The 23,703-nt window shown below is 41.6% G+C and overlaps 1 protein-coding gene across 4 annotated transcripts in view; it reads left to right on the top strand.

Moving 5' to 3' along the window:
* The window catches only part of mtcl2 (microtubule crosslinking factor 2), a 67,968-nt gene extending 44,854 nt beyond the window's left edge, over positions 1 to 23,114 (top strand). For 2 of the 4 annotated variants that reach the window (XM_072656540.1, XM_072656537.1), the window contains 8 exons: positions 3,016 to 3,153; positions 4,356 to 4,586; positions 4,953 to 5,099; positions 5,216 to 5,386; positions 8,886 to 9,140; positions 10,483 to 10,547; positions 11,235 to 12,729; positions 12,867 to 19,746. In XM_072656540.1, coding sequence (XP_072512641.1) covers positions 3,016 to 3,153; positions 4,356 to 4,586; positions 4,953 to 5,099; positions 5,216 to 5,386; positions 8,886 to 9,140; positions 10,483 to 10,547; positions 11,235 to 12,729; positions 12,867 to 13,019 — 2,655 coding nt within the window. In that variant the 3' untranslated portion in view covers positions 13,020 to 19,746. Of the gene's footprint in view, positions 1 to 3,015; positions 3,154 to 4,355; positions 4,587 to 4,952; positions 5,100 to 5,215; positions 5,387 to 8,885; positions 9,141 to 10,482; positions 10,548 to 11,234; positions 12,730 to 12,866; positions 19,747 to 23,065 lie in introns of those variants that run through there. The other 2 variants (XM_072656539.1, XM_072656538.1) reach the window with 2 other exon arrangements.
* Positions 23,115 to 23,703: the final 589 nt, after the last annotated feature.

Raw genomic sequence — 23,703 nt, forward strand, 5'->3', positions numbered from 1 at the left:
AAATGTATATATATATCTGTTATGGTGTGTGGAGCTTGGAGGCAGAGGCAGACATAAACGCAGGTATTTATTAAGACAAGAAAAAACAAAAAAGAACAAACAGGCTACAAACTGAGGAACAAACCAAATACTGAGATTAACAAAAGAAACAAACAAACAGGATAAGCTAAACCTAACAAGTACTAAAACTACCAAACAAGCAGACAAACAGACAGACAGACAGAAACCAAACAAGATGGCAAAGCCAACAAACTACAAAATACAAACTGCCATGGAAATGTGTGTGTGTATGTGTGTGTTAACATGCACAAGAACAGACAAGGGAATGCTCAACAAAGGGGTACAGAGAAACAACGAGGAACACAAGGGGGCGTGGCTACAGAGGAGGCACAGGTGGGAACACTAATGAACAGGAGGGGCTAGGACAAGCAGACAAGACACAAACAGAGCACATGGCATGACAATATCGCTTTTATACAAAGAATGTAGGTCAATGTTTACAACATAATGTAATAAAAAAATGCTGCTACTAATAATAGTAATCTGAAAAAAGAAAAAAGGATATTCTGCATTGACAAGGCTAGAGAGCTATGTAGTATAAATGATGCTATAGCCATTTTGCTTGCTCAGGGCAGGGGTCTCAAATAGCCAGACATATGTTAGTTCTCACAATTTATCCTGAAAAACAGAGAGATTTGCTTCACTATCCAGACGCCTGCTTTGACACATGCTACACAGTCTACACTCAGGTAAAGGTGCTGCTTATGTTATGAAAAGCATAAGCCGTGAGCACACATGCAAGCTGAACAATTCAAATGGAATCCTACAGCATCAATATTTAGTTTAGTTTTAATAGTAGTTGTGAACTATTTGTGTATTTATTGAGAAAGAAGTGTCTAGTAAAAAGAAATGGAATGGCTAATAACATTTTATTATCCACCAAAGACGTGGACTAAAATGTTAATTTGCCACTTTATTGATCAGGGTTTGTTGTGATGATAGAATAGTGTTATAATAATGTTTATTCATGAAGTTACAATTTATACTCTGAAAAAAACCTCAGATACTGTTTCACAACATTTTTTTCAGCTAACCCCTCTAGGAAAAGATCACTTGACTAGTAGCCCCATATAGTTAAAGAGTTTAAAACGTGTTGTAATCATTTAAGCAATGCAAAACTCATTCCTAAACCTAGAATTCAAAACCTGGAAATAGGGTTAAAAAAGACCAGTCACCCCACATACTTAGATGTGGCCTAGATGTGTTTTCGCTTGCTCACCACGCTGGATGAATTACCGTACCCTTTTCAATGACATGGCCTCCTTAAATGTTAGTAGGAAGAGTCTCCTGCTCTCAATTTCCTTTTTGAGACATGCTGTGTGTAGTTGGCAATTTGGTAAGGTCTCTTATATGAGCATGAAGCACTATACAAAAAGAGCTCTTATCCTGTGAATGAAAAGGCCTGTATGATCCTGTTAAAATGCTTTTGTGTAAACAGTGTCCATCTCAGGAGAAAACGCCGGACATCCCATGTTTTCTCAAGAGAATCGTTTTCCAGATTTCTGTGTGTATACGTGTATAAGTGTTTGTGAAAATATGAGGCTGCAAGGGCTCAGGTTTATTTATATAGTGCTTTTAACAGCAGACACTGTCACAAAGCAGCTTTACAGAGATCAAACCAGCGGTGAAAGAGACAGGGAAGAACCTTAAGCGGAACCAAGACCAAAAAAAGGGGAACCCATCCTCCTCTCGTCAAAACACGAAATGATGCATTTCTATTGGATACACAGCAAAGGGAAAACTGTTGTTAATAGTAGAAAATAAATAAATAATTGTAAAATAATCATACAAATAATAACCTTATTTATTTATTTATTTATTTACATTTCATACATAGAATGCAGCTTAAAGTGCTTTACAAAATAAGTTATTAAAAAAGAATATCAGTGAAGTGTTCCAGAGCTTTTTAAATGTGTATGTGTATTTGAGAGCATTAGATCTGAACATACCCTGTGATGGACTGGCACTTGTCCAGGAGGTATTCTTGCCTTGTGCCCAATGATTCCGAGTAGGCTCCAGACTACCCTTTCCAGAAAGAAGCTGATAGGAAGATCATTTTTGCTGCATCTAAAATGATTTACTGGAATTATGATTTTAGTGAATTGTTACACCATTAGAACTGACATATTATCTCCTTCTAAAACTGTAACTGCTTGATTCAAAACAGAGCAGAGCCAACAGTCAGAGCCTTGAGAAGGGCAAAAGAAGAGAGAGAGGTGCTCCATGCCCCGGAGATTAGGCATTAGTAGTGCATCTCTGTGGGAGTCTGGTAGAGGGTTTAGTGGGAGCTCACAGGGACTGCTAACTCAGCTGCTCCTGAAAATCACTGCAGTGCTTTAAAGCAGTCTGCTGTCAACGGCTTTCTTTTTTTACAAGAAAAAATCAGCTGGGCTCTTGATTATTTTTTTTTATATATAACACTTGGAGCCAAAGACTAAAAAGTGAATATCCAACAAATTCAAAGACACACTCATCCCCCCGGTCCACACATATCTCCATCAACATCCCACTCAATTTCACGGTCACTGTTTAATTGGCTGGCAAATAGCATTTTTAGTTAGGAGAGATAATTACAGTCTCGAGGTCATAATTGCTAGTCTTGTGCTTTGAATTACATGAAGGCTGAGAACAGTCTGCAGTGTCTGTGGCCTGAGGGTCATTAGAGGAGGAAATGTCACCAGTCTCCCTATGTCACCAGCAGATTGAACACAGCCATGCGTGCCTTGGATGCTGCAGTTTGTATATGGTGGCATACTTAGGGCTATACTCATTAGAGCCCATGCTTAGTTTACAAGCAATGGTAGTCATCATGACTGCTGGATGACTACTGACTGCTGTAACACTACAGCAATATAACCTGTGTAAATGATGCATTTAGCTGGTTGTCATATGGCTGTGTGCTAAAAGACTAAAAGGCTATGATGCTAACCCCCCAATGTGTGGTTCCCTCTGTAGCTGCTGGAGCAGGTTTGGGAGCTAGAGAAGCAGCTGTGTCTGACCAAGGAGAGAGCTGAGAAAGCACAGGAAGAGCTAGTGCTGGAGAGACAGGCTCTCCGTGACCACACCCACTGCTGCTCGCAGAAACTCTCTCAGGTATGCTACGGGAATAGGTCGGCATGAAATTGGATTTGCGCAGTTTAACTATTTAACTTGTAATATGATGTCATCTGTCATCTGTCAGATGTTTGCCTCTTAAATTTTGCATTAGAGCTACTATGCTAGTAAATATTGTAAGTTAGATTTCTCCATTTGGAACTGTGTAAAATGTATACCTACACAATCACACACTTCAGTTATGTATGATGTATGATATAGTATGACATTGTAGGCATAAAATGGGTGGGTAATATTGCAAAAAAGTAGTGACATGATACTTCCAAATTCATTGTACGTAGGTTTATTTTTTCTTTGATAAGCTGGAACAGAAAATAACCCAATACTGCTACATTTACAAATTATATGGAAAAACTTTAAGTACAATGATTACTATTTAGTGTTTACATAATGTTGCTACACTCGAAAGTGTCATTTGTGCTTTGGGCAACACTAAAAGACAATTTGTTGTCTTTTAACACTAAAACAGCATTTGTTGACAGACTAAGAGACACCATCACTGAAAGTGAAAGAAGCATGTGGTCGAATGCCGTCAAGTAATATCACAGGGTTTTACACTAATATGGCTAGGGTTACACAGCATTACACAAGTCTCCAACTCCAACTACAAGAGTTCCATAGTGCAGTAAGCAGCATGCCAAAGCCAGAGCAGCAACAGAGCAGATGCTGTCAGTCTGTGTTCTTTATGTTCTGATGATAATGAGTATATTCTGAGAAGACCATACTAACAATTACATTAAAATATTGACATATTATCCACCCCTAGTGGTAGCCATTGAAGCCTACATTTTAATCAGCGTTTTTGCCCATTTTGTTCGAAAAGAAAAATGTATATTGCACTACTATAGCAAACAGAGCAGGTGCACTTCTTTCTAATTCTGACTGTCAGTTGCTTTTAGCATGTTGGTAAAAAAAAAACAGCATTAGTAGGGGAAATAACAGCTGCTTAAAAAGCACATACAGCCAGCCCCAAAAATGCTCACTACACAATGTAGTGAATTTATGTGAAAAAAATATGCAGACCCATCATATTTTACATGACAACCTCTTGGCCACAGATGTTAACATCATCGTTTTTTAACCTCTTCGGTCTGGCTAGCCCAGCAGATTTAACAGGTATTAACTGATCTCCTTTTTTTTGACTCCCTACCTCCTCTCTCTCCCTCCTACTGTCTCTTTAGCTGCAGGAGGAGCACCAGAAGACACTGGTGCGGCGGGACTTCCAACTCCAGAGTATGAGCCTGCAGACTCGACTACAGCAGAAGTTCTGGAGCCAGGAGAGGAACCTACTGGTGCAGGAGTCTCAGCTGCTCAAGCAGAGCCTGCTGCTGGTCAGCCTTAAGCTACGCTGGCTTGTCAAACAGTGGAGGCTCGGCAAGAAGCTGGACATGGAAGGCAAGGATGTCCTGGAGGTACAGAGACATAACCAATCTTGATGGTTGCTTACTGCAGTTTGGGCTGTGGAAGGGAGGCAACATGTGGAGAGTCCATAGCAGAGTAGTTGTGCCTCATGTCCAGGCAGGCACAGGTGTTGTGCACTTCTCAATCACCCAGCACTCACCTGAGGCTGGTTCATGTTATTCAATAATCCCAAACAGACATGGATATATGTTTTTGTCACTGTATGAAATTCTGTTATGTATAAAATGGATAAAAGTAGTAATCTTTAAGATGCTGCAACTATTTAAAGCTATATCCTGCTCAAATACTGCAGTTGACAACATGTCCAAACAGAGACCAGTAACACAGTGAATACAACAAACATGTTACCTTTTCAGATTAACAGTGTTAAGGACCTCCATCTGCTTCTGGAGGATGAGGGCCTCGCCACTCACCACGGAGACAACAAGATGGCAGCCGCTGAGGAACAGCCGCCAAGCCCTACGACCAAAGAACACGGCCTTCCAGAAAAGATCCACCTCCAGGTAGGCTAATCTAAACAGTTTTGCTGAGTAACTGGCTCATAGATGAAATGTGATCTGCATTCGTCTCTAGAAACACAGTATTACACTAAACATACCTCACTCTTCCACCCCACCAGCAGTCTAGTGGTTTGAGCACCACTTTGTCAGACCTAAAAGTGGCGCTGCAGGATCTGAACGGCGAACTGCGCGAAGAGCGGCAAAGCTCTCAGGAGCTCACGCAGCAGTTTGCCCGAGCCAAGGCCTCCTGGGAGGTGGAGCGGACTGAACTCAAAAGCCTCATCACTCAGGTGAGACACCCCACCCTCTCAGGTCTGTCTTAAAGAGTCCACACTTGGATGTGTTGAGCTGTGTGTTGATTCAGTGAAGAATGGATTTATTGTGTAGTGACTGTGGTCTTGTACACAGTGATTTTGTATGTTTGATAAATAGAATACACCTGAATACTTACCCAAAAGCACAGGAACAGACACACCGGTACACAAAACCAAAATGTAAACTTAAGGACAGATTGACACATGAAGAAGTACAGTTTTATTGGTTGTTTTGAAAGAGTTTGTGATCTTGACTAAGGCAGTAAGGACCTCAAACATTGTTTCAAACAAGTTTAGTATTAGATGTCCAGATATGGCCAAAACAAGGAAAAAAACAAACCCACTGCAAACTGTGTAACAAGTCTTGTAAGCTTATGCCATGTCACTCTCTACTGTAAAATTGTGGCCAGATTCTATGGCAGTCAGTGCAAAAAGAAGTGGGTATAGTTCTGTGTAGATTTAGGAAATACAGAGAATGTAAACATTATCAAAGTGTGGCTAAATACTCAGGCAGATCTGACTATAACAGCCTAAAAATAAGAGAGAGAGCCAGAAGGTAACACAGACATGAGCGCACCCTGAAACACTGGCATTCATCCTTTCCACTACCCACAAACATAACTGATCATAAGTAAGCAGTGAGACGACATCATGGACATCTCAGTTTACCACAATTCCCTATGTCCATGGACCCCTGAACCTACAACCTTTATCTGAGAGGAAACACTAATTACCCAAAGCTAAACTAAACAAGAGCTTTCAGCCTAGACGTCCTGGAAGATTATTCCTGCAGAAACTCAGAACCGAGACCATGTAGGATTTTAACAGTGTATAAAGTATGTTTTAGGTTTTAGATGCATTGACAGATGATTTGATGAGTGATAAGTAATGATTTTCTGGACAATTCCATGGCAATAGTGGCCTTGTGCAAGCTATGAGACTACTTTGAGAATCCTCAAGATCCAGGACCAGAATCTTAAATGTGGTGTGTCCCTGTGAGTTCCTCAGAATCAAAATAACTGGCCACAGAGATTACCGCTTAATTTTGTCTGCTCTGTGCTCAAAAAAAGGACGATTGCTTTAGTCTCAATCTTAGGAGGCAAATGGAGAGGTACGTGTTCTCTGCTCCAGCATCGAGGCCATTGATTATGCGTCGAAATATTAAAGCAACCCATACTCAGCATGTGCTCACAACGGACCACTTAAACTCTCGCATCAGATAAATTTCGGCGCATGAAGCTCTCCCCAACCCTGGGAACGTTTCTGATGAATGTCAGATTGAATTTAGTCTCTTGTTATTCATTTAATCTTGCTGCATTTATTTGGGCAGGAGCTGGTAGCTTGCAGAGGTTTGAGAGCACGTGATTTTTCTTTCTGTCACCAGCAGCCTAACATGTATGTGCCTGTGTGTGAATGTGTTAGGGTGCTTATGAGCCTGGCTCTGGGTGTGATGGTGAGATATGAGTTTTATATATCCTAGCTTCGAGACGCATTGGTAACTGCAGTCTCCTTAATGACTTAATTAACGAGCTGGAGGAGACGAAGGGGAGAGGCAGGCACATGCTTTATGAGGCACACAGAAAAATCTGGGGTGAGGGGCGAGAGCTAGTGGAGAGGAACAAAAGAAAATGCTACAGAGTGAGAAAAGAAGAAATTACAGAATAAAAAAAACAGTAGCATATGGTTAGAAATCACTGGTTGGGTTTGTAGCAAACTGAATTTAGCAAATGTCATTTGTTTATATTTAATGGCATTAAATATAAAGGGATTTAGCAGCTATGTTTGGGAACACAAAGGGCATAGTGCTTCACTTGTTTGAATGGCCTTTAGAGAAAAGAGGTAACAACAGTAATTATAGGATTTCACATATCTACACAAATGCTGGTGCTTTTACTGAGTCAATAATTCTTGATTTAAGAGTGAGCGATGAGGTGAATGTGAATCCTGACACTCCTTCTTATCCTGCACACTTCTTTTGTTCTGTTTTTCCAATGCTGTGGTGTGTTTACAACTAGTCCAGACAATAGAGATGGCAGGGTAAGCCTTCAGACTAGATTGATGGCAAAACACTGTCCAGCAGAGTCAGTTCATGATACACTGCATCACTGAAACTACATGCTGTTGATGAGTTAAAGGAAATGAATGTACATTAATTGCAGTAATAACCTGAGATCCTGTCGATATGACCAATATAAAGCCATTCATCATGCTACTGAAGTCTGGCTTCTATGTAATGAATAAGTCAAAGAGGACAAATGTCTGACTAGCCAGCAACCCGTCTTGTACCCTCCTCCAAATCCTCAAGCATGATCTGAACATTCCTCTGACGAGGTCTGCCTGGCACATCTGGCATTTTGTGCCGAGCTGCACTGCAGGAGGGAGTGCCAAGCACCTCAGCAGGGTGCACTGGCAACGTGGCATCATATCACCAGCTGCTCTGTTGCTCTGCTTAGTGTCTGGTACTTTCCCATAGTCGTTAGTGAAACAGCAGGTTTAAGAGGGGAGGGGTTGAGTTTGGAATAAATGAGTTTTATAGCAGAACACTATTAACCTCATCACGCCGTCCACAATATTATTCATTAGGCTCTGTTTGTCATTGTGTGAAATGAAAAAATGGGGCTGGGGGGGCTGAAATGCCAAACACACAAATACGAGTGTGGTCTAATCATGTAATCGTCTGATGGGTTGCCAGATAGTTCCATTAGGAACTTATATGGCGAAGACATGCTCATGCATGTGACTTAGTCCTCCCAGAAGGCCTTCAGTTTTAACAGCATTACCCGCATAGGCTCATAAAACGTGAATAACTGCTATTGCTTTGAAGCTCTGATTGGTACATTTTAATTGAGAAACTATGAGCAAGGAGGGAAAAGAACACGTATTTGACTTTATAATTATCTGTTTATCATCTAATGATCTTTTAAAACCAGTCTCTCATTCACAGTCATAAACAGAGGTTTGTAAATAAATTAAAAGTCACAGCATATTTAATGTTGTATCCAGCTGAGGTCACATCAGGTTCTGTTCATAATCAGCAGATGTGTCTAAGGCTTTTATGTACAGATCAATTAAAGGATAATTTAGGGGAAGTTCTGTTTACACTGAAACTGAATGATTTTGCAAATCAGACAGGTAGAAGGTTGTCAGTTAGTTAAGGCCACTTTTCAGATATTTCTAAACGCTATTTCCACATTTATTGTGTAGTTTATGATAAAGGGAGTAAGGAGGTGTTTGACATACAGCCAGAAACATGCATGCATTGTATGTGAACAAGGCTGCGGCAGCACCGTTTTCCTTGTCCAATACATTCACATTTATGGCATTTAGCTGACGCTCGTATCCAGAGCAACTTTTATATACAGAGCTGGGCCAAAGCAATGTTAGGAGTCTTGCCCAAAGACTCTTATTGGTGTAGCACAGCACAGTCACTCACACCGGGAATTGAAAAGTATTCTGTCTTTGTCTCTCTTTCCAGCTGGAGGGCAAGGCCACAAAGGTGTCCGTGGCTGAGAAGGATCATCCAGACCTGAAAGGAGCTCTGAAGAGGGAGCGCGAGGAGCACCAGCACTTGCTTGCAGACTCGTACGCTGCGGTGATGGACCTGACAAAGCAGCTGCAGATTAGTGAGCGGAACTGGGGCCGCGAGAAGCTGGAGCTCCTGGATCGCTTCAACCAGGAGAGGAATCAGTGGGAACTGCGGCTCCGTGATGTCCAAAGCAAGGGCACACAGGTCAGTGGAGCGGCCATGTGGGTTAACCAATACAAGCTCTCATTTGGATCTCATTGATGATTACAGTCTGATGACTTGTCCTTATTCCACCTTCTTTTCTTTCTTGTTACTCTTTGATGTCAGGTTCTTGCTCTCATTTTGCAGGACTATTCAGATGTAATAACAAAATTACACATTTCTTGTGTGGTAATAGCTCTGGGCGGTATCCACTTATTTCGTACCTCCATTTCAAAATAATGCTAAGGGAAGGGGAGTGGGGGTGGTGAATGAAATGACCAAATACAATGTTAACTGTATTTATCACGCTTATAAACGCATAGACGAGAATGTCTCAAATGGGGCGACTGCTGTTTAAAGGACAGAAGGCTCCATGGTTTTGGCCCTGTAGCCCACTCGCTAAGCTAACCTTTGCTGAGCTAACTCAGCTGCAGGTCCACTGAGTATTAGTCAGCTCAGTTCAGCTGCTGTTGACTAACTGCGTCTGAGAGCAAAGTTGAGCGACTGGTGTAGGAAGTAAAAGAAAGGTGAAATGGGATAGGTTATTCTGTATTTTTATTGCAACCTGCAATATTAATATATGGATATAATATAATCCAGCTTGTTTCGATAAGCTACGAATGAGAAATAATATTCTTAATAATAATATTACTTAATTTTCAGTTTTCCGTGTTTCGTTGTCATTATACATGGTGCGTTTAAAAGGTGTTAGGTGTTAGATTTCTGTTTTGGTTCATTTGTTATGGTGTCTCATGCTGTGTTTGTTGCTTCTCCTGCCCTTCTTTGTTCACACATTTCCTCCCTTGGCTCCGTATCCCGGCCTCAGAATGGACGGATATGACATTATGCTTCAGCTCTTCCAAAGATTACACACAAACTGCCGTGCTGCTGCATCAATTATCTGTGACTACAGGGGTTGTCTCCCAGCCAGTGGTCAGACTGGAATTTAGCCTTACGTATTGTGGTCAGTGCGTCTGCCCAGAAGAAAAGAAGTAGCTAAATCTGGCCATTCATTCATTCAACTTTCCTAACCTCTAACATTTAGTCTATTTCTGCCTGGCACAAGCCCTGAGGAGTCACTCAGATTTCACGGGCTAGCATCCTTTGCGCCTGTGTGTCTTTATGATTTTATGAGAAAACTCAAGTTGTTTCACATGATAAACACACACTCATTCGACCCATTAAGGAAATGAGCTGGTCCTGTGGAAATACACTGAGTCAGCATCACCATGTGTAGAATGAATGAGTGTCCCTTGTTTGAGAGATGATCTAAGCCTCGTCTGTGCACTACTGGATATTACTACTCTTAGAAAGTATGGTAAAGCTCTGCAATTTTCATTTTCAGTCCCTCCATGACAAAGAGAAAGAAGTATCCACAGATGCAACCACAAATGGAACAACCTTGCAGAGGTAAGATAATTTACATATGATCTATGTCTATAATTTACTCTCCTTATACATTGCTCTGTACAATCATATTACAATATTATGACCACCCCTGGTTTGGAATGAACTCTGCCATTTTTATAAGCTCCACTGACCATATAGGAACACTTTGTAGTTCTATAATTACAGACTATAGTCCATCTGTTTCTCTGCATACTTTGTTAGCCTCCTTTCACCCTGTTCTTCAATGGTCAGGGCACCACAGAACCACCACAAAGCAGGTATTATTTGGGTGGTGGGTCATTCTCAGCACTGCAGTGACACTGAATCAGACACAGTTTTTTTAAACACCTCAGTATCACTGCTGTACTGAGAATAGTCCACCAACCAGCTACATCCAGCTATATACTCTGACTTGGTGAAACAACTAGGTAGCTGTTTCACCAAGTCACCCAAATAATACCTGCTCTGTGGTGGTCCAGTGGGGTCCTGGCTATTGTAAAACAGGGTGACAGGAGGCTAACAAAGTATGCAAAGAAACAGATGGACTATATATATATAGTAAGTGGAGCTTATATAATGGGTCGAGTTCATTCCAAACCAGGGTTGATCATAATCTTCTAAAATAATATTCTGACCGTGTATTTCTCAGCTAATTTTTTAAGGCGTGACTTTAACCTGTTTGATTGGTCTCTCTTTGTTTCCTTGCAGGACCAAATCAATTTCCTCCTTGTCAGACATTGACAGTCTGCTGGACGCCACTCCTTTCCTTCCAGGCCACGAGGTCAATGGAACTGCAGGAGGGAAAGCAGGAAAACACCAGTTTGGTGACCACACCGGCCTTCTGACCCGCATAGACCTTAGCGATCTCAACCAGAAGAACTGGAAATATCTAAATAACGAGTGGGCCTGTCTAGAGAAGGCTGAACCCTTTAAGACCTGGGACTGCCCCAGCACAAGCTCCAGCGCCAGCTTCCCAGAGCTGGAGCTGAGTGTGGAGCATGTCCAGAGGAGTTATACTGCTCCAGACAAAACAGGTATTCGGATCTACTACAGTCCTCCTGCCGTGAGGAGGATGGAAAGGAGAGCCAAAGGACAGAATTCGGAGGAGGCTCATTCAGGGTTTACCTCTCGTGGAGCTGGCGTCTGTGATCCGACTGTAATGCCTTCAGCAGTGGCATCTTCAGCTTCCTCTTCGCCTACGTCGTCTTCATATGAGCAGTGGCTGAGCTCACTATCTCAGCAGCACAGAGACCTGCTGGAGGGCAGGGCAGGTGGCTCAGCACCATTCCATGGCCTAGAGATTTCAGGCAACCTCAGCGATGACATGAAAGAGATAACCAACTGTGTGCGGCAGGCCATCCGTTCCAGCTCCTTGGAAAGAAAGTGCAGCAAGGACGCCGGTAGCCAGACGGTGGGAGTCACCAGCACAGGAACGCAGACAGCCCAGTTCGTTAGCGTGGGGCTACAGACAGACGGCCCTACCTCCTCAACCGCCAGAGGTGTGGGGCTTCATGGGAAGGTGTGGTCTCCCCGTCCCTCATCCTCTCTTGCATCCGCAAGGACGCGCCAGATCTCTTCGTCACTGGAAAAGGTGCACAGCCGCATTGATCGGCCATGCTGCTCGCCGAAATACGGGTCACCCAAGCTCACTCGAAGGGTCTCCACATCTTCTTCCAAACTAGAGACTTCCTCTACGTCATCCAGGGACCGAAGCGTTTGGAATTTGCCCAACCGCAGTGGGGCACAAAATGGCTCAGCATGGGCTCGATCCACCACTACTCGCGACAGCCCTGTGCTCAGTGGCTTGAACGACGGTCTGTCCAGCCTCTTCAGCGTGGTGGAGCACTCTTCTAGCATGGAGTCCCTGTGGAAAGGCGATACATGCCCAGGGAGGCAGGCGGCAGGCAAGCCTTCCTGCCCTAGTGTTGGCATTAGCATCGGTGACACTGGAACGCAGAAGTATGGCATCGTCCAGGAGTTCTTCCGCAATGTATGCGGACGGACGGGACCGGCAGGACCTGGGGAGAGGAATGGAACCATAGATGAGCCAAAGCCTGAGTGTCTCTCTGGGGCTATGATCGGCACTGATAGCGTCACGAAGATTGTAAATAAGAGATTTATGAGACAGACACAGCGGGATGATGTAGTGGTTAGCAGCGGAAAGGAGTCCAGCACCATTAACACCAGCACCAGTAGCCTGGAGGTAAGAATAAATATATTTGCATACATATTTATAGGTTGCAATAAAAAAAACATATTTAATATGTTTAATATAACTTAAAAACATATTTTAATTTAATTAAAACATTATTTAATGTCAATTATTTGCTTTCCTCCCAGGACTCATCCTGTGACTGCACCTCACAGTCCCTCACTACCTGCTTTGCTCGCTCCTCCCGCTCCACCGTTCGCCACGCCCACAGCCAGTGTAAGCATCGTCTACAGGAGTCAGCCACAGCATCCGAGGAGAAATTGGATGTCAGTAATGAATGATTGGAAAGAGACTGTGGTTTCCCCCAGTACATAGCAACACACACTCACAGACACACTGCCACATGAATGCACTGCCACACACACACATGTGCATATACAAACACAGATAACTACACACTTTATATTTGGAATCATATGATGCACTGTAGAAGGTCCTATCTGGACAGTTCAAGAACCAGAGCTTGTCATAACCAGCACGTTCGTAATGCCAAGGAAAGGGGAAGCATAAAGCTTCCTCTTTGTACTCCCAACTTTCCAGCATCATCATCACCCAACCAGCGAGACCAGTAACTATAGGGTTACTATTCCTTATCCAACCAGCAGGACAGCTCAGCTCTGCCGTTTTAATCAACTGGACTATGAACAGTCACTCCACTCAATACACAAGATGTCACTAGGACCTACTGAATTCAGGGCAATCAGCCGTCTCAGAGTAAAAGTGGTGTTCTTTGCTTTTTAATGAGTTGGAATCCACTGACACATTCAGATATCCGTTCACTTACAAAGTAGCTTTACAGAAATCCAGGTGCAAATGAACAAACAACGGAAAAGGCCCTGTAAGAGCATGAGGAAGAAACACTGAAACAGGAGAGAGACAATTCTTGATCTGGACTCTCACAATGAGATACTTCATACACAGGCCTTCTTAAATCTAACAGGAGGAAAAACTGGTAATAATTGTCACCATCTGTGATCCAGAGTTGACATCAGCATTGTCAGCGTTGCCCACTGAAAACAGAACAGCGTCTAGTCCTAATCCTGCTAAATTCAAGCATGGTTTGTGGATCTGCATGAAACTCAGTTGGACCTCCCAGTTTTGACCTCCAAAACATGCATACAACAATTTTCCTCCACAAAGTCTCTGACATCAACTAGTCTGAAACTTCACGCTCATCAAACTTGGCTTACTACAACCAGTCTTACAAAGGGAACAGCTTTTTGGGACCACTTGCCATCTCAAAATCTGTCAAATGATGACCCTCTGCTCTGAACAAACTGCCTAAACTATCCAATCCCACTTTTCTAGAGTCCGCTGAATCAGATGTACAGTCATGTTACTTATTGATGGTTTTGAAATCCTGATTTTGGACTACCTGAATATTCCTATTACTGCTGTGTTGCTGCACGATGATAATGATGTGTTTGACAGACAGCTGAAGATGTCAGCTGAAAGCACATGTTGGTATCTGTGGTATAGGAACATTTTGAGAGTGTATGGTATGTGTGAGCCTATTCGAGCACTGAGGAACTTTGCCTACTCCAAGCAAAGATTTTCTAGATGACTTGGAAGAAAAAAATGGAAATTACCTCCTTGATCTAGTGGAAAGCAGTGTGTGTGTATGAATAATCTGCTCATTATGTGCACCTAAGAATGTCACAGCATAAGGTAATTTTTTTCAGAAAACCTCCCTGCTCATCCTCAGCCTCTCTTAATCCATTATGTGTATGCAGAGCGGACCTATTGAAGAGGCTGTTCTCTGCCATTTAGACAGAAAGAAGAGAGTGAGAGAACACAAGCCAGCTCTCTCTGTCCTGCCTCATTCTGCTATCCATTTCAAATGTTTTAATGCCCTTGTCTGCTTGCCCTCACCAGTTCCTCTCTCGGGGGAATCCCTGATGCCATCTTAAACTGAGCTAATGCAATAATGGATCTGCCTTTAAGTTGGATCCTGGGAGGGATCGAATCCACAAATTATAGACTTATACAGGCGAAACCTGTCCTGAAATCACTGTAATCTGATACAATTTCCTTTTAAAACATGGAAAAATGCAGACAACGCTGTTTATTGGCCATTAAATAGGACATATTTCAGGCCTATACCATTTAGTTTGTGGATTTAAACTGTGCTGGTACTTCTGTTATATATGATATGAACAAACATGTAACACATGTACACCAGACTTTAGCCCCATTCACACTTAAAGCAGGATACACCCCCTATAGGTAATGTCCCGGCTTTTTGTCATGTTTAAATTTGGCATTATATTTCCAGCTACAAAGGACGTGACTACATCAACATGAGCAACTAACAACTTCTTTATTTCGAATCATGCACAAAAATACAATCCTGTGACAGAGGGTTGACTGTAAAAGCAAAAAAAGGCACACAAGCAGGATAGGCTTTGCCTCTCCTCTCTAAATCCTGTATAAGATAAATATGGTGCCATTTTCAGAATCAGACTAAAACTAACTAAAAAAAAACATTCCACATTGCTAGCTGTAATCTGAATGTCGAATCCACTATTCACCTCTAGATATTAACCCTTTCCTGTTTAATCATGGAAAATTACTGTGTAAAAGTGCAGAGATGATATGACAGGGCTGTAAATTCCTTTACACTGCAAGTTTGCAAGCTACAGGCTCTGCAGCTAGCAATAACCAAAAAGAAAAGCCCTGAACTACTGTTCTCATTCCCAAACTGAAGCTTGGGCCAGTCAAATTAATTTAATATATGTTAATGCATGGCTATATATGTATGTGTTACACTCAAGACAGGCTCAAAAGAGTTGGCATCACAGAGCTAATTAGCTCAACATGTCTAGCCTACACTGCAAAACATGATATCTTAACAAGTAACATCCTTCTTAGTTTAATATCTGATGTATCTGTTATACAAATATTATAAGATTATTCAACTTATTTCTACTTGTTTCAAGTAATTTTATCTACAGAGTGTGTCTCATTCCACCAGCAGACAGTTTAGCTTGTTTAAAGTTTTACATTTATTGACAAACTAAATGATCTGTTATTTCCTGAATTGAGCAAAAGCATGTGGCAAAAATAATTTAAAAGCCACTTTTAAGATACAATAAGTACAAATAAGTTCATAGAAGTTAAATCTTATTTTACTACAGGAATCTCAAAATGAAAAATCGTCCTTGTTTTTTTAAATGCCTCAAAGTAGAAATTAGACTACATTCATGAGGATTTCAGTGGCTAAGTTGTCATTTTTTGCAGTGTAACAGAGGGCAACTGTGTTCCTGCGAGTTGGGAGGCGATGCCGGCAAGGGCATGGTATAAACAGAACTGAAACAGAGGCTTGGTCTCAACCCCTTAAAGCTACGTTCTCCGCATCATCGCTGTCAATCAAAAACATTGAAACTACATATTTGCTGTGTTTGACTTTTGACATAATTTGAATATGGCAGTTATTTTATACATTGTATGAAAATTTCATAATGAAAACCAGATGGCGAGCAGATATCGGTCTGCTGGCCCACTGACAGTTTGCCACTGCTAGTCCACCCTCGGAAGACAATTGTCAGCGTACAAATTCTTACTAGTTTTTAATCTTCTCAAATAGAATTTAAATGCACAGAGACTTTTATTTTAGAAAATAAACTAAGACAAATATTACAAACAACAGAGAAAAATAATAATGATTAGGTCTGACAAAAAATGCTGTTATTTAAGTAGTATAACTAATTTAGAAAGGATAACAAGTTAGAAATGAAGGACCTATAAGTAAATTGGACAGTTGGTGGAAAACAAGCGATGAAATATGGCATTTTGTGTAACACTGTGCTTAACCATCGACAGGCCACCCAGAAAATGCTGGGCAAAATGCCAGTGGACCGCCAGCTTTGCTGTTAGTGGGCAAACAGTGGGCTTCTATCCTCTTACCATCAGGAAACACAAATAGAAAAGTTCCAAAATAAGTTGGAATGAAATGTTTTACAGCTCTCTCTTGTAAAGTTGCCATTTTGGAGAGATTTGGTGAGTTTTTGAATGACAGTGATGATATATTACAAATATTCTAGATGATAAACAACTCCACCAATCTTCATTTTCATTAAGTCTCAAGATTTAGGATGGAACAAAACACATTCCCTCAACCGCTAGTGTCTGCGACTCCAAGAGTTTGTCAATTGAAATGAATGAATTTAGTGATCTTATTTCCGGAGTGAGTTCTGGAATTTAAGCCATGGCAAGAGTTGGTGAAAGTAGCTATGCAGTTACTGTCAGTCCGGCCTGCCTCCAAACCGCTGTATAAGTTCGAGTGTTGGACAGTTTGTTTTTCCTCCTTAAGCTATGTGTGTCTAGCTGTTTGGGAGGAAGTGGTGCTGTAGAAATGAAAGGCTTTCTCCTGAATTAAGTGCTTTTATGCAGCTGGGGACAGAGCGTGACTGTCTTTTTGCTGAACCTCAGAAGAACGATGGGGGAGCGTGTAGTTAATGAATTAGTTAATCACAGTGACTGTAGTACACTGGGACAAATGATGCACTGGATTTGTATCAGTTCAGTGTGATTTAAGATATGTAACATCAACACAGTTCTGATTCATTTTGGCATCAATTTTGTTGATCTAGCATATTTTACTGGTGTGGGAATGATGTACAGGTTTAAATCAAGTCAATTCAGTGCGTCCCCTTTTTTTAGTGTAGATGTGGCAGCCCTAGCAGTCTGCAGTAAGCACTGTAAAGGCAAAAAAAGCTCAACACACACACACACAGCTGCTATTTGAGTCCTCACTGCTTTTCACACCCACACACTCTCTTCCTCTCTCCTGCCCGCCCTCTCAGGTGCACTCTTGCTCTCTCTCTCTCTCTCTCTCTCTCTCTCTCTCTCTCACACACACACATACACACACATATATATATATATTCTGCATCTCTAGCTGCCAAGCAATGGTGGTCAGGCTCTTTTGTATGCGTCTCTCTCGCCGCAGCCACTTGCTGACTCAGCTCTTTTATAAATAGGGCATTACTGGTGAGACACATTTCCCCATTCCCCTGCGGCACTGTCCACGGCGTCTGGTCTAATTTTCGATCATTGACAGGCGGCCAGGACACCAGCGCACTCTGCATTATTCTGTCCGCCCACCGTCGCCTCCTGTGTGAGCACCGGAGCCCACAGCCATACCTCTTGCTGCTGCTACCTCCTCCTCTCTGCATTGAGTCCAGCGCTACACCCAGATTCACTCCCTTTTCGTTCAGAAGGTCACAAGAGTGCCTTTCTTTGTTTTCTGAAGAAATCAAACAAGATGTCTCATTAAGTCTTTGAGAAACTGCCTGCAAGGAGACCACAGGCCATTTTTACAATGCTGTCAGCTTTAGTTGGGTGTGCTCCATGTTACCCTACCAAAACACTGTTTATTTTGCACAGGACGGGGAGTTCCGCCGATTTTTGAAAACTACTCGGCATAATTGAATGGCTCAGATGGAAGCATTCAGGGTGGTTTGATGCAAAATGCTCTGTTCTAGAGAAAAGTACAGAGTCAGAATTGTTCACAGCGGTGGTGGTAGATAGTACAAACATCCACAGAGCTGAATGCCTCTTAAGGGTACAACACAGACCATTCTTAGATGGAATGGTTATGACCAATAGACCCATATTTTTATAATTCATTCATGATGAAGAGGCATTATGAAGAAACATATTCCAAAAAAATCATTAACAAAATTGCATAAAAAATGAAGACATTTGGGTTTACCGGTCATTTTGTAAATCATACAAACTGGCTGTTGTGTTGTACACGTCCACTGTAAAGAGTTGGCAAGTTTCTCTACAATTTTCTCTTCAAACTATTTAATTATGAAGAAATGTTGAAAAAAATCTGTGAAATTCCCCTCTAAAGCCCAGTATACACTCTGAAAAACCCAAAAGTGCATCAGAAAAAGGCTTCACTTTTGCTGGAAATTTTAACATGGTCGCAGCCAAGACCCGGTGAGCAAAAGGAACCCTCCACTGCTGGCGCTATGTTTGCTAAAGTTTGTTAAAGCAGAAATTCTGATCTCTGACATTTATAGCCTTCCTAAAGTCTTTCTGGGACTGTTGTTTTTTTCACTGTAAAAAAAAACACAAAATGCATCCCTGACCTTTTAGTGTATCTGTCCCTTCAATTGGTTTTTAAACCTTCAAGTGTGTGTTGTGTATCGTGTACGTTCCTGAGCATGGGTCCAAATGATCCCTAAAAATAACACACACTGCCAAGGGGGAAGGACCGCTGCTTAGAGATCAGTTTCCGAGACAAATCTGAACTCCAGCCAAGTTCTTTAAGTCCTTATCTTGAGATGAACTTCAAAAGCAGACCTATCACAGGAAACACAGGAAACATTTCCTTTGATTGGAGAAGAATTACCTCCAAACAATTACACAGAATGTCTCAGTCTCGGTTAATGAGTGTAAACGCAGGGTCTTGGCTCACGAGATTAAGAGAGCTGATTTGTTCGATAAGCCCTTATTGTTGAACCATCAAAGTCCTCAAACCCTTGTTCCCTTCTCATCACGTACTGTCATCCTCTCATACAGCCTAGCAATATGTAAATGACCTAGTAGCTTCTTACCATTTGCTAAATTATTGAGAATGCCTGTATATTTTGTTTTCTCCTTCTTTATAAAAACTTTTATTAAATGAGACGGTAATGAAAAGTGAAAAAACACACACAAACACACACCTTAATATTGTAACTTGAAAACAAATATCCTGTACATAAATATACAATTTATACTCTTTCTATCCTCGTGCAGGAAATCTCTTGAATGTCTCTGAATTTGAGCTTGACCTCTGTAGCCCACCTCCTCCCCTCCAAGAAGAACTTGCGAATTTCTCTTTTATTCGTGTGCGTGTGTGTAAATAGCTCCATTTTGGGAATAGAAATGCTGTAATAATAATGGATCGCATCGTTTTTGGGTGTGGGGAGGGGGTTGGATTGGTTGTTGCCTCAAATATAACTTTCCTGTTTGTCATAATTCACAAATAAATGTTTGTTGACAAAACAGAAATGTCTCTGTTGTATTCACGGCATTTCAGCTTAAAGCATGTGTTCTTACCTGAGCACTGAAGCAAAGTGCTGGCGCAAACCTACCCATGCAACAACTCTTGCAATGCTGGAGAGAGCACTGACAGTCCCTTGTAGCATAATGAGCAATTTCTTTTTTAAAATGTTATTTTAATTAAATGTAAATGATATGTAGTTTATATGTATTTTTAAAGTTTTCTTCCTGTTACTAAAACCAATAGCAGGTTAATATAAAATCACTAAAAGATGATGGAAGCGATGAAACTCCGAATCAGTACCTCTGGGCAGGAGCACTGACAGGGATTTTGTTTGGCCCCCATGAAAAGATATTACACTGGGCCCCTGTTACGACCTTGTGTGTGGTCTCTGCGAGTTCTTGGTTCCTAGATCAGACCTTAGATCAGGAGTGGTGATCAGATGTCTATGATTCACCATAGACATCTGATGTTTGACATTATTTTACCTGTATCTATCCATATGTTGTGTTGCTGTCTTTTAGGAGCTGGCTGAAACAGCCCCACAGCTTCAACAATACTGCCGAAATTATTAAAATTAATACATTTTTAGGGCCCCTGTCAGTTACAGGCCACTAGAATCAACCTAACTTTCCCTCCCGGTACGGTGTGGGAATAGTGGGTATAGTGGTTGGTGTGGCGCAACAGATAACACCACTACCTGGCAGTGAGTCTCACCATGTGGGAGACTGGGGTTCGATTCCCGGTCTGGGTGACTATGCTGCGCTACACCAATAAGAGTCCTTGGGCAAGACTCCTAACACTACATTGGCCCACCACTGTAATACCAGTAACCTTGTAAGTCATTTTGGATAAGAGCGTCAGCTAAATACCATAAATGTGTGTGCGTACTGCCTTTGGGAAGAGGTAAAGTGAAAAGCTAATCAAAATCAAAAACTAATCATCCAACAATCAGGGTCTCACTAAGGCTGTTGTAGATGGATTCAACCAGATCCTCACAGCTATGTACCAAAATCTGTTGTGCTTTAAACTGATTTCTGTACTGTATCTATGTAGTTAAAGGAAGTTCATATAAAGATTTTATTTATTTTAAAGTCATCTTGAAACATGTCTATTGGTTCATTCATCTTGAAAACAAAGAGAAAGTTTTTTGCAGGACAGCGGCAATATGTAACATTGCATCTCAAAATAAAGTCGGACCTTGAAGCCTGTTTGGTGGACAGCAAGGAAATTATATTAAGACTTTCTGAGACAACCTCCCCAGCACCGCCCATCCCCACACACACTTACTATTCTTGTTCCAGTGTGTGTCTGCAGCCCAACTCTCACTCTAGTGGCCTATCTGACCAGCTGCAGGCAGACATGACGAAACAACATGCAACACACAGGGAGACGAGGGTGGAAAGAAACCAGGTAAAGGGGAAAGGAGTAGTGAGTAGAAATCTGGGGGGACATCATATTTGAGGATGTGCGAGTTGTACAAGGTATCAACAAGTAAAATGTAATCTTTATGGGTCAATTTCAATTTAAAACAGCCTTGACTCATTCTTTGTTAGCTTCCAACTAGCAAACGCTTTTAGAGGCTAAATGCAATGAATCCTTTGGGGGAATATGGAAACCAGCGGGCCAGGGTGGAGAGCCGCAAGCGACAGTCATTAAAGAGTGCTTGCTAGCCATGAGCCAGGCTGAAAGCTAACTCTACCAGACCCTACTACAATCTTCTCAGCTAGCTAACTGCACACTGGGCTGACAGGACACAGAGAGGCCACTGAGATGACAACAACACAATCTGCTAAAACTCTAATTACAAGTAATTACAAGTAACAAGTTCCTGTTAGGCTATGCTATGTGGCTGTGAGCCATAAACCAGCCAACAAAAGCAGAGCTCATTATTTTTCTCGAGCCCACCATAAAAGGAACATTTGTGTGTTTCATACTGAGGCATAATAACAGTGAATTATGTAGGCTTGTTAGCTTTTTTTCTGTCCTAACCAAAGCCACATATTTATTGCTTGTATAAGTTGGAGGAACAAGGTAAAATGCTCAATGAATGCTTTATACTGCACTTGGAAAACCCCTGACAAAAGAAATCCATGCAGGAACATACTATAAGCACTTCAGAGTGGACACTTAAGAGAGAGCTGTTTTCCCCCACTAGCTAGCTCAACACAGAAAGACGTCTGACTGCCAACGGTACCGGTAACGGTATATAACAATGCATGACACCTACATAAGCTTTCCATGACAATTGACTTAAACCAACATGAACATTACCACATATGTAAGAGTCTTACTCATCATTTACCATCAGTTATCATGAGACTTTCTGAAATGAGGTGAAATAACATCAACAGTAGCTTTGCCAGTGTTTATGGCAACAAGTGCTTCTTGGAATAAGTCTTGTAATGTCTGTTATTAGAAGTTTATGTCATGGAGACTCTGTGTAATTAGAATTAATAACGGTGTCCTACAGAACTCTACCTCAAGTTCCTATAAAAAAATACATTACTTATATTTAAGTCACTGTTACAATTAAGTAACACTATTTTAGACTACTGCCTCTGGAAGGGACAGTCTGTCCAGTGGTGGTCAGAGTCTGACTTCAGGCTGCGTTCCTATCCTACACATCACTCGCACACTGACATCACACCGCGGGTTAACTGAGGTGAGGGATCTGCTTGTTGAGGGAGGATGTGCAGTGAGAATTAAAGAGCTGTGCTTGTGTGTGTCTTTGTGTGGTGTGCTTGTATGGATGGGAGGAGTGTGCGGTTTTGGGTTCACTTCCTGGGAACATCTGGGATTCTCCACTGAGACAATTTTCCTTTGCATTCTTTTTTTTTCCTTCGTTTATAAGGAACGTGTTTATATTTGAATCTGAGCACTCAGAAACAGGAGGAGCACAGGATATGACCTCATGCCAGCGACATTTAAAACGGACACTAACCTCATGTCTGAGTAGTAGGGAGGAGGGCAAATATGTGCATTACAAACATTACTTGTATGGCTAATGTATAGTCAAATATCTGAGTGATTTTTGTTGTGTGTGTTTTAATGTGTGTTTCAGGGGCTGTACAAAGAACAGAATTAAATTTTAAAAAAAGGTTAATCAGGCCAATGTCAACAAAAGTGTAACAAAAATGTGTGTTTTTGAGTGAACTCAACTTAGTTTAGTCAAAGGTTCTCCAAACTCACATGTTTAGATCTGCATCATCTGGTAAACAATACATTTTCAGTTGAATATGTAGGCAACAGTAAATGTGCTGCAGCTGAAATACTTGTACATACTACGATGTCGAACCTGTGTTTCTCCCGCTCACTCATCTGCAGGTTAGGACTTCCCTATCACCTGATGTCCCCAGACTGGGAGGCTTTTGACCATGGAGCACTGAGCCCTTGCTGGGATTTTAACTGATGATCTTGGATACAGTTAGAGTGGTGCAACTGTCTAACTGCCTGCTTGTCAAGAGCCATGCGTTTGTGTCCCGTTAGCACCATAGCCATCCAGGGTCATGAGTCAGATTGAGGGAGAGGCTGTTGATTAAGTTGGCCTGACTCAATATGTATTGTTGAGCAAACTGAGATGCAGTATTAAAAAATGTAAGTTAGGAAAAATGCTAACTTTAAAACACACACATATACTCTGTAGTCAGTTATTTAACATTTTAAAATGACCAGACTTAAAATGTTTTAAAGTGTTGATGCTACAAGTACCTCTGAGGCATGTCAGGCCACCAGTTTTTCAAGCTACTGAACAACAGAACACACTTGGAGGAGAACACTAATGCAGAGTTTACATTATAATGGTAAAAGGATGTAGACAAACCAGAGAATTAAAATTTTGCTCAATGTAGTAGCAAAAGAGCAAGGCCAATTAATGTTCTCTTGAACAGCCAACCACAAATGGCTGCATTATTGCTGGGGATCAAACCTGTGATATGAGCCAATGCTTAAACAGTTCATCAATT

Source organism: Salminus brasiliensis, chromosome 14 (genome assembly GCF_030463535.1).
Source record: "Salminus brasiliensis chromosome 14, fSalBra1.hap2, whole genome shotgun sequence".
NCBI classification, from domain to species: domain Eukaryota; kingdom Metazoa; phylum Chordata; class Actinopteri; order Characiformes; family Bryconidae; genus Salminus; species Salminus brasiliensis.